This window comes from Carcharodon carcharias, chromosome 22 (genome assembly GCF_017639515.1).
Source record: "Carcharodon carcharias isolate sCarCar2 chromosome 22, sCarCar2.pri, whole genome shotgun sequence".
NCBI lineage: Eukaryota > Metazoa > Chordata > Chondrichthyes > Lamniformes > Lamnidae > Carcharodon > Carcharodon carcharias.
The window spans coordinates 51,595,426-51,610,330 of NC_054488.1; the positions used below are offsets into that span (position 1 = coordinate 51,595,426).

The 14,905-nt window shown below is 50.4% G+C and overlaps 1 protein-coding gene across 1 annotated transcript in view; it reads left to right on the forward strand.

Moving 5' to 3' along the window:
- The window catches only part of LOC121293673 (dynein heavy chain 17, axonemal-like), a 729,083-nt gene that overhangs the window by 283,222 nt on the left and 430,956 nt on the right, over positions 1-14,905 (forward strand). The window contains exons 26-27 of the mRNA XM_041216840.1: positions 4,886-5,008; positions 5,728-6,075. Coding sequence (XP_041072774.1) covers positions 4,886-5,008; positions 5,728-6,075 — 471 coding nt within the window. The remainder of the gene's footprint in view (positions 1-4,885; positions 5,009-5,727; positions 6,076-14,905) is intronic.

Below are 14,905 nucleotides of genomic sequence, written 5' to 3' on the forward strand. Positions count from 1 at the left end.
TGAAGCACTGGCAGCCTTTGCAAGGCTGCTCACAATGGCAAGTGGTAGGGCTCACCAGAGGGCTTCTGGTGAACAGAGCAGTCCGCAGGGCAGGCCAGCAGAGCAGGCGAGGGTAGGGCGGGGGGCCAGTGTGCCCTCGTTTCTCGGATGACCGACTTGCTGCCCTCTTCGAGGAGGTGGCAGCACGGCAGGAGGTTCTGGTTTCCCAGGATGTGAAGAGGAGGCCCTCCCCACATGACGAAACGTGCCCTGGAGGAGGTGGTGGAGGTGGTGAGCTCCCGCGATGTGGTGTGGCGCACCTGGATCCAGTATCGCAAGCGCTTCCACAACTTGTTGCGCTCTGGCAGCATGAGTACCATGTTGGCATTGGTCATGTAACCCAGCAGGTCGGCTCCCCCATCCCCCCCCACCCCCGGGCTACCCTCCCTCCCCCCAAGTCTGAGTGTAGTGACTGCATTGAATCATTGACGGCATTTGCCCTTTGCTGAGTGGGCAAGCAGATACTGCCCATTCTGAGGGCAGCCGGAGAGGGTGATGAAGTGATGTGTTTTTTTCCCGCAGCATGTGTTACACTGAGTCCCACATGACTAGTTTGGGGGCAATGTAGAGGAGCTGCACCTAGGCGCTGTGTTTGAACTCCAGGACATGTCTAAGTCAGGGTGATGACATGCTGGGAGGGGAGCTTCAAAGTGGCATGGCAATAAATCATCTGCTGTGTTCCGCGCTCCACGTTCTTGTGCTTCCTTGCTATGGAAGGATATACCGTGTAGTGCCTAATGTGATGTAGGCATGTGTCCAAGGGCGGGTGGTGGGGGTGTGTGGAGCAGGCCTAGCATCTTTGTGAGTATTCGGTATCAGTAGGGTGAAGAGGCTCTGGAGCCCTGATATGTCCCATCCTGGTTGGGGTGGGCCGTGCACGAAGAGAGTCCATGCGCAATTTTCACAAATCTATGCTCATCTCTCATTTTCAGGAGAAGAATGCTCATAACGTGGCAGAGCGTGCAAGGACTGGCGGCGGCCAGGCACAGATCGCCATTCTTAGCCACTTCAAGCATCTGGAGAGGTGCCATGTGTCATGGTCCACTGGTGTCGGTGAGGCTGGGGTGCCACGGCCAGGTATTTATGCCCAACAGTGAGGTCAGCATTGTTCTCCCAAAAGCCATGGCACTGCTGAATGTTAATTGATTTAATTTTGCAACATGGCTTGACCATTGGTTGTGGAAGGATGAGCGTTTAATGATTCGGGGGCCAGGGATGCAGTTTGTCATTGTCTCCATGTTAACTGATCCACTGTCCTTGTTCTTCCTTTCAGCATCATTGGAGCAGGGCCGGGAGGAGGAGCAGCAGAGGTCCCCTCTAATACCTGAGGGTCCTGAAATCTCACCAGCGTCACACCATTTCTGCGAGGCAGGCACCAGCGCAGATACTAGCGCCTTGGTGGGAATTTGAACATCGGCTAGTGTCCCGGGGCACAGTGGTGAGGGCACTTCACAATCACTGGAGGAGCTGGCAGAGACAGAGAGTGCCTATGGCACCAGCAGTCGGAGGACTGCAGGGGGCCAGGCACATGCTTAGTCGGTGCCTGATGATGTGCTTCTGGAGTCGTCCGTAGCACACCAGGTGCAGGAACTGCGGCCGGATGTGCGGGAGCATCTGGGGGAGATACATGAGGCTATGCTTGGCTTGGTCTCCGTGATGGAGGAGTCTATGCGGACGATCGCCAAAGCAATGAGCTACATGTCCGAGTGCCATGCGTCCTCCATGGAGGGAGTGGTGAATCTCGTGGAGAGGCTACTCCAGGAGACCTGTCAGCGCTTCCTGGGGATGCGCTCTGACCAACAAGCCCTCACATCAGCATTGACCTCAGCTGGTCAGTGCCAATGTGAGAGATGGTTTGGGCATCAACTTTGCCAGCTCGGTGCCCATCCATCCACGGTGAGCAGGAATGTCCGAAGCGACCTCACGTTGCTGCAACAGTTGCCCAGTGTCTTTGCAATCCACCCCTCAGGGCACTCCAAGTGAGGGCGGCAACTCCTCCATCCCTCTCCTAGTGACCAAAGCATCCAGTGAGACTGCGACGGCAGAGGAGATGCCAGCTGTGGAACTGGTAGCTCCCTCCCAGGCGGGGCCAGAGGCCAGAGGACAACCGCCAAAGTCAGCAGGCTGCCTCAGATGCCACTCTGAGCATTGGGGTAACACCAAGACATAGCATCCGGAAACGAAAACATAAGGCAACTTAGGCACACCATGGGTTTTTCACAGGTGCTGTTGTGTTGCCCCGAGATGAGGTCCTTATGATTTGTTTTGATTTGTAACACTATTGTATTTTTTTGGAATAAGTTGGTTTGCTTGACATAATAAATTCAGATATGTCACCATGGCTGAGGGTGCCTCTTTTCTTCAGCATGTGTATGGTTTCCAAAATTGTAACGAATGCTTTGTTGGACATTCAGCTTTATAAACAAGGCCCTTAGTGATTGTTCCTAACCTAGCAGATTTTGCACTTAGGTGTCGAGTATCGAGCCTACAGCTCAGGCTTGTCCTGGTGGTGCATCTGTGGTGTGCTAGCTGAAGGGTCATTGGATTAAAGCCTCCCGGGTGTCACTGCCTCTCTGGAGTATGCCTGGGTCAATGTCTACCCCCTCAGCATTTCCCTGTGCATGCTTATCTTTGGACTCACTGCTGGACTCATTGTTTGCAGCCGTAGCCACAACGTCAATGTCTTCATTCGTCCCCCCTTTCCAACGCAAGATTGTGGAGAGCACAGCATGCAACCAGTATCACCAAGATACGATCTGGTGGGTACTGGAGTGTGCCTCCTAAGCAGTCCAGGCATTGGAAGAGCATCTTGAGAAGACCGATGGTTGTCTCCACCTCAGCATTTGTAGAGGTGTGGCACCTATTGTACTGCTGCTCAGCTTCTGTTTTTGGATGGTAGAGAGGCGTCATGAGCCTCTTGTCACCCAGTAGCCATCCATCAAGCCCTGTCAACTGGGAGTGTCTGAGGATGTAGGCATCGTGGGAGCTGCCTGGGCACCTTGTACAGATTTATAAAATCAGCATCCTATGATCACACACTATCTGCACGTTCATGGAGTGGAAGCCCTTCCTGTTGACAAAGGCACCGGGCTCACCTGCTGGCGCCTTGATGGCCACATGTGTGCAGTCTATTGCACCTTGGACGTGGGGGAAGCCAGCAATGGCCGCGAAACCTCTGGCTTGCTATGTCTGACTTGCCTGGTCCCAACGGTAGTGTATGAAGGTCAATGCATGCCTGAACAGAGCATCTGTAACCTGCTTGACATAAGTGTGGACAGCCATTTGGCAGACACTGCAAAGATCACCCACCGACCCTTGGAAGGAGCCAGAGACATTGAAGTTGAGGGCAGTTGTTACCTAGAGCCACTAGCATGTGGTGTCCACCCACACAGTTAGCGGAGATCTCAGGCCCTAACATCTGACAGAAATAGTTGACTGTCTCCCTTGAGAGATGGAGCCTCCTTCGGCACTGCACCTCAGACATATTGAAGTAGCTGCTTTGCCGCCTGTATACCCTGGCAGCAGGATAGACATCTTCTGCAGCCTCTTCCACCTTGGACCACCTCTTAGCCCTGCGCTCCTTGAGCCTGCGCCTGTCCTCCCAAAGGTGGCTCCATGGAGGCTGAATGTGCACTCTTGGCTTCCTCCTCCTTCTAGCCTTCCCTTCCTCCTCAGAGGAGCTGCCTCCACTGGACAGTTCAGCTCCCATTCCCAGACTAAGGGAAGGCTTCCAGAAACCTGCAGGCCCAGAAAAGATTACTCACTGCAGTGTGCTGACCTGAAGGTTAAGAATCCAGAAAAAAAAACAGCTGGTATGCGTTTTGAAGCACTGCAGATCACACAGGCAAGTTTCAAAAACTTTCATAAGTAAATACTTGACTGTGCACATTCGCGACCCCAGTGAGCCCTCTTCTCCCACCCATGGATGAGGTTAATACAAATGTGTCCTACCTGCCTGCCCGTGGAGCCTGCGCACCGATTGGAAGATTGCATGGACGCCGAAAAATCGGCATCGATTGGTGCCTCAAGGGCCTTAAGTGGCCCGTTAATTCATGGCGGGTGCACGTCGGACATCATCGCGTGCCCGCCCAGCGGAATATCGCAATGGCGTGCGCTGACATCGGGACACTCGCCCGATGTCAGAGCGCATCATTTTACGTGTGGACGTGCAGGGCCTGCCCCCACACGCCAAAGGGAATATTCTGCCCTTAAATGCATTCCAGGTTCCAACTGGCATCAGCTGAGGCCTTTCAATTTCATAAAGTGAGGAATGTCCTGTGGAAGTCCAGGAATTCCTCCCAACATCCTTGATGAAGATCTAAATGAGGAGGGGTCCCAGCCATGCCAGCATCCAGCCTCTGATCCTGCCTATATCCTGCATATAAATTTGACTTATGCCTTGTTGAGACCTGGGAATTTTGAGGACAGTAAGCTAAGCTATATAAGAAGATCCCAAATTCAATTCCCAAGCAATGCTGTTCAGTGATATCAGCTGATCTATCCATATGCAACTGTGGTGATATATCCTCTGTGCCCTTGACTAAGGAGAGGAAAGATCCTCCTGGGCTCCCATTTCTTTTTTGCAGTCAGTAAGCCTGCTGGAAAAAGTGTGTTGCAAGGACAAGATCAGCTGTGGAGTCTCTCATGAGCCAATAGCATGACATATGAAGAATGGCCCTTTGGGTGAGGTAGATGAGGCAACCTGAAGCTGGAAGAGTATTTCAATGGAGTCAATGATTTGAGGAATGGAGAGGAAATTGATTTTTAAAAGGGAGATAAATGTGATTTTAATAAGTGTGCAGAAAATAGGAATTGATTGTTTACTTTCTTTCATTGTTTTTAACAGGTCAATTTTGTGATGTCAGAAGAAACAACTCTTGCAGATTTACTGAGTCTGCAATTACATAACTTTGAAGATGAAGTTCGCAATATTGTGGATAAATCTGTGAAAGAGTCTGGAATGGAGAAGGTACTGGATTCATTTGCAAATTTGAAAAATAATGAGGCAAACTTCTGAATGCTTAGAAGTTTCAACTTTTAGTGGCATACTAGCAACACAGCAAAGGATAGACTTTAGAAATTTGCACTCTCATAAGACAGACAATCCAACTGGATTTGGTCACCTCTGGGAATTCTTGAAATTTGTATGTGGCATGAGAAGTTTTGTGTTGGGAATGCAGATTTATATCTTAAATATTGCTTAAGGATAGATGTCTCTTAATTGCTTGATCTGGATGTGTCCATTTTCTGTGCCCTAATGTTCAAAGGCCAGCAGTTGGGGACCTGGAGGAAGCAGTAAACAAAACTTAAATTACCATTTTACTGGCAGTGGAAAATCTACACGATGTTGTGGGCAGCCTCAAGGAGTGTTCCAACAAAGTTCCACACTGATTTTGTAGGACTCAATAGTAGAAGCTGGGCAGCATTTTTTTCTGTATTAGCATACCCTGGTGACCCTTTCTGCTCTGCAGAGGGTCCTGGTGCAAGACCACCATAGGCACGAATAGAAAATAAGGAAGGAGACCAGGACAGCTTCACCCACTTTTATTACCATGCTACTGCTTGGCCTGTATCAACTGAAGTTATTACATGCATATATTTGAAGTAAAACCGAACATCAAAAATACAAACGGAAAGGATCAGTTGATTAAGTTGTACAAAACAAATGTTTAATTCTGTATTTTACAGGTGTTGGGTCAGCTGGAGAACACTTGGAGCACCATGGAATTTGAACATGAAATTCACAGTAGGACAGGAATTATGTTGCTGAAAGGAAGTGATGAACTAGTAGAGACATTGGAGGATAATCAAGTTCAGTTGCAGAACTTGATATCTTCTAAATATATTGCATATTTCCTCAAAGAGGTCTCCAGCTGGCAGCAAAAGTTGTCCACTGCAGATTCTGTCATTTCCATCTGGTTTGAGGTACAAAGAACTTGGGTTCACCTTGAGAGCATTTTTATAGGTTCTGAAGACATCCGTACCCAGCTGCCTGATGATACCAAGCGTTTTGAGGCCATTGATGTTGACTTTAAGGTATTAGTTTTCATAGTTAAAATATAAAAATAGTCATTCTTTATTTAGAACTGGCAATATTCTAAACAGATAATATTCAAGTGTGATTTCCATTTTGAAAGGCATTATGCAGCCCCTAGCTCAACTGCCACCCAATTTTGAAAAGCAAGTGGTTGGCCAAGGAAGCTTGAGGCAGGAGGGGTGGTGGGGAGGAGATCTTTGACCATCCTTTAGATGCACAGCCATGCTTAGTGCAATTTTCAGACTGACCTACAAATGGACACATAGCATGCACGCTACTTATTTGGGGCCAGGGGCTGTTTAAATATGCAAATCAAGATTTTACAGTTGCAATTTTGAAGTAAAAATAGGCTAATCATGTGCCATGCTACACAAGGGTGCAAAATTGCTTTCTTATTTTTCTTATATTGTGACCCTTTCTGTTTATGCACACCCACAACATATCAGTTCCTCCTCAAAGGTCACACTGAAGTGAAGAGAGGTGAAAGCTGCAAAGATGCAAGTAGAAAAAAGGAGGGATTTTCAATGCAGGGAGCTAAATATATTTAAGCATTAATGGATCATCCAAAACAAGTATTTTTCAGATAAACTTTCAAAACTTTAACTTAGCTTTAACGATCTACTATCAGCAAACCAGGCCAGTAATTCAACCTTTTCATACATGCAAAGTGAGTGATGGGAGTCAACTTGTCTAAACTATGATGAGGCATGGGATTTAATTAATATTAACACTCCCTCCAGAATGGCGTTCCTGTATCTGGCATTGTTGGTTGCTATGCTCAAACATATTTGCCCACAGCAAAGCCCTATGCCACTAGAAGAAACTCACAAATTTTGGCTAATTGTGTTTTGTTCTTGCCAGTATTGTTATTGATGTTTTAACTTCAGTTTTTTTTTATCCTATCTAAAGCTATCCTTTCTCTTAGTTAACAAAGGTGAAACTCCATTTTTCATACAACAATTTGTTTTTTAAAAAAATGCAGATATACTATTTTTATGTCTTGGGTAAATGAGTTAATTGGCCAACCGAACTCTAACAGCACACCTTCCTATGTTCTCATTAGTTGCTGCTTGCAATCAATAACGGGGGAAGATTGATGTAAGAATAAACAGTGATGGTTTATTGAGACGTAGGGCAGAGCACCAGATCATACGTGATCACTCAGAAACCTCCAGAACAATACTTACAGTACCCAGTTGCCATGCTGTACAGTGATTCGTCAGTGCAGTCACATGATCAGTACTCTTGCATTCTCTTAAAGGGACAGGGTACCTCACTTTACCACAGCTATATTCTGAAATATAGTGCCAATTTTCAGCTCTGTTTCGGACTTTAAGTATTGTAAAAAGCCATGGTTGCTGCTTGCATTGCTTGTCTCCTACTGCACTTTACATTCGTCATGGAATTCTGGTCTCCATTTGTTGGGAAAATTTGAACAGGGTAAAATTTGATAAAAGGAATCACAAGAAATAAAAGTAACGTAGTCACTTCCCCAATGTGCATTGCCAATCAAAATATATTTTAAACATGTAAAAACAATGGGCAGAATTTTTCGAGCTCGCTGGCAGAGGGCGTGATAGGTGGTGTGCGTGGAAAATATGGCAGGACCCACTTCACGACGGCGTGAAGGCTAGTCGTGATCTTCCACTCAACCTGCTGATGGCGGGCCACGTTTCCTGCCATCGGTCGGCTAGGAGCTAATTGTAATATATTAGCATATAATTAAAAGGCCATCCTGCCAGGCTGTTGGAAACCTGCTGTATCATCCGTCCACATCGGCGGGAAAGCATGTCGACGTGTTTCACAATAGCACACAGGCGACATTCACTTGGCGGCCTTCACTTTGGGGGAACTAAGGTGAGTGAGCAGCAGCGTGCTCCACGGCTCGCCTGTTGTTTATAGGCCTCAGGGGTACCAGGAGGTGGGAGAAACTGATGCCTGGCCCCGCAGGCGAATGCTGAGGGGTGAGGGGTGTCTGGAGGCAAGTACTGGCCAGCCTTGGTGGTGACTGCTGAGGTGTTGGGGGGGGTGTCTGGGGGCTAGTGGTACCCAGCTTCAGAGGCGAGTGCTGAAGGTGGGGGGGATCTGGGGGCAAGTACTGTCCGGCCTTGGAGGTGACTGCTGATGGGGAGGGGGCTGTTAAGTGCTGCCCTGGTGCTGCACCCAGTGCACAGGCGATCGAGGTGAGGGGCAGGGTAAGCAAGGGAAATGGCCAGGCATATGGACACCTGTATAAACTGACCATGCCTCTGCAACTAAGACGGATCAGGCGTAGCCACAGTGATATGATTGGGGTCAGGCTCCTAGCCTGCTCGTCCATGTAAGCATCACAGAGGCACCAAAGGACCACCATGCGCTCCATACTTTACCCCCCACCCCCCTCACCCCGCCACAGACTTGGCGTCCTCCACCACTTTATTGGACCATGGACCAGTTAGACTGCACACGTTGTACAATCTCCTCGCCAACGCTGGCCATGTAGCAGTCACTGCTGGAGGCTCTCACAGCCCTTTGCAATCTCAGCATCCTGGTTTGGACCAGTGTCCCCCATGTCGCAGGGTGACAGGGCAGCCATGCTGTGCACTCATCTCTGGCCATCCAAGGGGTGATCAGCACTCTCTGAGAAGTGTTAAGAGGTGGTCACACAGGGCCAGGAAAGGTGCTAAGCACAGACATGATAACCACATCTCTCTCTCTTTCATGCTGCAGGAGGGCCACGTCAGGATCATGGATCCTGGTGACCCAGCTGTATGCCTGATGGCCTACAGAGACCATAGAAGAAGGAGGAGAGAGCGATTGAGGCATCTGGCCGTGCAAAGGCAGGAGCAGCAACCTGCTGAAGAAGGAGCTGCAGGGGCTCCCACACATGCTGCCCATGAGTGAAAGCAAGCCGTGGCTGGTTGGCGCCTAGCGACACCCAGGGTCTATAGTCGCTGCCTGCCATTCCTGCAGATGACTGAAACCCAGTGTCGCTGACGACTGTGCATGTCTAGGGACCTGGTGGCTCACATCTGCCACTTACTGCACGACTTGGCGCCAAGGGAATAGGGAGTGCATCCACTGCCAGTGGCTGTGAAGGTGACTGTGGTGCTCAATTTCTATGCCAGTGGCTCCTTTCAGGGCTCCACAGGTGACTTCTGTGGGATTTCACAATCCGCCACCCACAAATGCAACCATGAGGTCACCAATGCCATCTTCTCCATGGCACACAACTTTGTGCATTTCTCCCAGGACCAGAACAGCCAGGATGCAAGGGCCATTGGATTCGCCCTGATCTCGGGATTCCCACAGGCTTGACCGTGCCCAGTAGACTTCATCAACCGCAAGCGCTTCCACGCACTGAACGTGCAGCTGGAATGCGACCTCTGTTTCCAGGGGGTGCGCACGATGCCTACACCCTGAGTCACTTGCAGACCCCTGCAGTCTTCCAGTGTCCACAGAGGCTGCAGGGTTAGCTCCTTGGGTACAAGGGTAGGCCGTAGCTGATGACACCCGTGCGGCGGCCTCAGACTGCAGCAGAGTGATGCTATAATGAGGCTCAAGCAGCAGCTTGCAACTTGGTAGAGCAGACCATTGGGATGCAGAAGATGCCATTTCAGTGCCTGGACAGGTCTGGTGGAGCCTGCAATACATTCTGCAAAGGATGTCACGCATCATCATCGTCTGCTGCGCCCTTTACAACCTGACGCAATGGGATGAGGAGATGGCTGAGGAGGAGATGGAGGAGCTGCATGTCTCCTCTGGTGAGGTGGACACTGACTGGGATGAGGGTGAGAGGGTCCTCGGTGGCAACGATGACAGGGATGAGGCTCTCACACTGGCTAGACGAGGCAGGTCCACTCGGGAGGTCCTCATAGCTGCTGGATTTGTGGAGGATGATGAGGACATGCAGTGAGGTGTCCCTGTAGATTCTCATATCGCAGTTGTGAACGTTTGATTCCACTTTAGCTTATGTCAGTGCCAGTACCCTCTGTGAGATTGCTCCTGTCATGGCGATGCATTGGAGGCCCTACTAATTGTTTGATCACAGGAGGAGGACATACCATAGATCTTTACATGGCCTCCGAGAATGTCTGACTCCTGTCTGGCCGAGGGCAGTTCACTTGTGCTCCATGATCAGGGCCATCTCAGAGACACAGCCATGAAACTTTAGACGCATCTGATGCTGTGTCCACCTTCAGCATCTCAGCCCTTCAGGAGCTGGTGTAAGCATCACTGGTCACAGATGCTGGTGTGATGTGGGCCAGCCCCACCTTAAAGGTGCTGAAAGCACACAGACTTTGAGATAACTCTGTGGCGCCTGCCCACTACATTCTGGCAGCAATGACCACACTGCCGAGGTGCAGGCATCGGTAATGTTTCCAGGGAGTGTGAGGCTGGACCATTACTGTGGTCTGAAGGCTGCACAGAGTGCAAGGAAGAGGCCCTGAACTGAGACACCTACCTTTTATCTTACGCAGAAAGGTTTCACATCTGAGTGACAAGAACACTGCTCATCAGAACAAGGAGCCATAGACTGGGAGACATTCTTAGGAATTTATTGACAATAGTGAATAGATTAATACCTGTGCCCAGGCTGTGCAACTAATTCTCCTTAACTTTCGTAACCCTGCTGCTATGTCTTGGTGCTCCCCGAACATCCACAGCAGAAGTGGAGGCAGCCTGCTGACTGTTATGCCCTGCCTGTGATGACTTTGGCGGACGTCCTCTGGAGGGCTGAGACTTGGAGGGCCTCGGCCTGTTTTCAGGGTCCTGCTGTGTGGCAGTGGCACCCTTTTTGGCCTGTGAAACTGGATCTGCAGAGGTCACAGGAAGAGGGGATCAGATGGGCCAGTCACTCCCAGAGTCACTTGGGTGGATGGCCCCAGAGCGTGCACCTGCTGATCCTCCTCCCTATGGGTGCCCGAAGGCTCCTGTCTGACTCCATGAGCAGAAGGGGTAGCTGGAGTTAGATGGAGCTGCCGAGCACCCCTCTTGCATACACACTGTTGGAGGCCAACCATGGCATCAGTGATGGGGTTAAGCCCGTGCAACAGTGGAGTGACCTCCTGGACCACGGTCTCCAAGGTGGCCGCCCTCCTGCCAGTGTTGACCTCAGTGCATTGCAATGCTGGCACTATCACCTCAGCCTGAAGATGGACGGACTCCTCCATCGTGCCATGCAATCTGAGAAGTGCAACGCACATTCCTTCCTAATGTTCCTGAGTTTATCTTTGCAGCTTTAGCAACTGTGCCATGACTGAGTCCAAAGGCTTATCATCTGACTCGGACTCAGCAACCTTCTGGCCTCGAGCAGTCCTCCGAACACCGGGGACCTGGGAAGTCCCTGCCTCCACCTACTGTGGATCAGAAAGTGTAATCAGATTGTGGTCCCAAGGCTATGCTTAAGCTAGGTCCCACCGATGTGTGTGTCTCTGTGCTGGTGGAGGGTGTGGGTGATCGCTGTGGCGGGACTTCAGGGAGGATGCCTTCAGATTCATCTTCAAAGGTTTCTTCGGAGCTTGCTTGGAGGCTTTGGGATATAGACGCTGTTAGCTGCTTCCCAGATGCGCCTGCGAAAGCAAGGGGAGATAATTAGTTCATGGCAGTGGCCTGTGAAAGAGGACACATCATTGATGGCATGGTTGTCTGATGGAAGTTGCACTGATGGATCCAACTTGGTAGAGCAGCGCTGACCTCACCATGAACATAGGACCATTCCTAGCCATCGCCAGCCAGCTGGATGGCTCTGTTTTCAAATTCTGTCAAAACTTTGAATTCCAGCATCCCTCCACCTGTTTGCGACCTTTCCCTCCTGCTGTGAGCCAGTTTGTCTTGCAGGGATAGAGACGGGGAGAGTGTAAAGGATGCTTGCTGGGCCAGATGATAATTATGCCTGGCCTGTGTGAGTGGCGATGGTCCCATGGACGGGATGAGGACAATGATGATGTGTGTGAAAAAGCGAATGGTGATGTCTCTTGCACTGGCAGTGAATGAGGTGCCTGTGTGTGATGGGTTTGTGAGTGTGCGAGTTGGGGGTTGATGAAAAGAGTGATTTACTGGTGGAATGGAGGAGATCATTCATCCTTTTGTGGCACTGGGTGGCTGTCCTCTTCTGAAGGGTGCTGGCGCTGACAACCGCTGCCACCGCCTTCCAAGCCGGGTTGGTGATATTACTACCCATCTTGCAGCCAGAGCGGGAGTAGAGCACATCCCGGTGGGCCTCCACAGCATCCAGTGGTTGCTCAAGGGACCCGTCATTGAAACAGGAGGCTGCAGCCTTTTTGCCTTTGCAGGCCATGTCTCCCAGGCAGCGGTGGTGAACTGGTGGTGATGAGTGCTTTGCTGTTGACTGCCTTTTAAAGATGGCGGCCGGCGTGATGCAACAGTGGAGTGATGGTGAGCAGGCGAATGAGAGCACACCCGTCATGGAAACGGCATGTTTCATGGAAGTGGATATATAATGAGAAGGGCTCGGGAAGATATGGCATGAAAACCCGCCATTTTCATCAGCAGGTAGGACTCGATATGGGCATGGGGAGGTGCCATAGATGAGGGTTGAGGAGTAGGGGGTGATGGAGGAGTGGACCAGGGTATCCTAGAGGGAACGATCCCTACGGAATGCCATCGGGGGGTGAAGGGAAGATGTGTTTGAGATGAATTTCGGGCTCGGCACGATGCTGAACTCTTCTTCTGCCGTCTTCGTCTCCATGCTCACTTCTTTGGACTGGAGTCATCTCCCCGTTCAACGGATCCTTTTACCCACCTCCAATATTCTCCCTCCACCTGGACCCCTCCCTCTGGATTCTTACCTTCTCTTGATCTTTTCAATGAGAACTGTCATCATGACATTAGTCGTCTTAATTTCTCTGCTCCTCTCACCCATTCTAATCTGTCTCTCTCTGAACTTACTGTGCTCCGTTCTCTCAGGTCCAACCCCAACATTGTCATCAAACCCGCTGACAAGGGTGGTGCTGTTGTTGTCTGGCGCACTGACCTCTACCTCGCGGAGGCTGAGCATCAACTCGCAGACACTTCCTCCTACCTCTCCCTGGACCATGACCCCACCACTGAACATCAAGCCATTGTTTCCAGGACTGTCACTGAACCCATTCTCTGGAGATCTTCTTCCCACAGCTTCCAACCTGATAGTCGCCCAACCTCGGACGGCCCGCTTCTACCTCCTACCCGAAATCCACAAACAGAACTGTCCCGGTAGACCGATGATGTCAGCCTGCTGCTGCCCCATGGAACTCATTTCTCGTTATCTTGACTCCCTTCTGTCTCCCCTTGTCCAGTCCCTTCCCACCTGCATCCATGATTCCTCTGACACCTTACGTCACATCAACAATTTCCAGTTCCCTGGCCCCAACCGCTTCCTCTTCACCATGGACGTCAAATCCCTCTACATTTCCATCCCCCACCAGGACAGTCTGAGGGCCCTTAGCTTCTTCCTCGAACAGAGGCCCAAACAATCCCCATCCACCACTACTCTCCTCCGTCTGGCTGAACTTGTTCTCACACTGAACAATTTCTCCTTTAACTCCTCTCACTTCCTCCAAATAAAAGGTGTGGCTATGGGTACCTGCATGGGCCCCAGCTATGCCTGTCTCTTTATGGGGTGTGTGAAACATTCCTTGTTCCAGTCTTACTCCGACCCCCTCCCACAACTCTTTCTCCGGTACATCGATGATTACTTCGGTGCTGCTTCATGCTCTCGTCGAGACTTGGAAAAATTTATTAATTTTGCTTCCAATCTCCACCCCTCCATCATTTTCACATGGTCCATCTCTGACACTTCCCTTCCCTTCCTTGACCTCTCTGTCTCAATCTCTGGTGATAGACTGTCCACCAATATCCATTACAAGCCTACCGACTCCCACAGCTACCTCGACTACAGCTCCTGACACCCCGCTTCCTGTAAGGACTCCATCCCGTTCTCTCAGTTCCTTCGCCTCCGTCGCATCTGTTCCAATGATGCTACCTTCAAAAACAGTTCCTCTGACTTGTCCTCCTTCTTCCTTAACCAAGGTTTTCCACCCACGGTCGTTGACAGGGCCCTCAACCGTGTCCGGCCCATCTCCCGCGCATCCACCCTCACGCCTTCTCCTCCCTCCCAGAAACATGATAGGGTCCCCCTTGTCCTCACTTATCACCCCACTAGCCTCCGCATTCAAAGGATCATCCTCCGCTATTTCCACCAACTCCAGCATGATACCACCACCAAACACATCTTCCCTTCACCCCCCGGCGGCATTCTGTAGGGATCGTTCCCTCTGGGATACCCTGGTCCACTCGTCCATCACCCCCTACTCCTCAACCCCCACCTATGGCACCTCCCCATGCCCACGCAAAAGATGCAACACGTGCCCCTTCACTTCCTCTCTCCTCACCGTCTAAGGGCCCAAACACTCCTTTCAAGTGAAGCAGCATTTCACTTGCATTTCCCCCAACTTAGTCTACTGCATTCGTTGCTCCCAATGCGGTCTCCTCTACATTGGAAAGACCAAACGTAAACTGGGCGACCGCTTTGCAGAACACCTGCAGTCTGTCCGCAAGAATGACCCAAACCTCCCTGTCGCTTGCCATTTTAACACACCACCCTGCTCTCTTGCCCACACGTCTGTCCTTGACTTGCTGCATTGTTCCAGTGAAGCCCAACGCAAACTGGAGGAACAGCACCTCATCTTCCGACTAGGCACTTTACAGCCTTCTGGACTGAATATTGAATTCAACAACTTTAGATCTTGAACTCCCTCCTCCATCCCCACCCCCTTTCTGTTTCTTCCCCCTTCCTTTTGTTTTTTCCAATAATTTATATAGATTTTTCTTTTCCCACCTATTTCCATT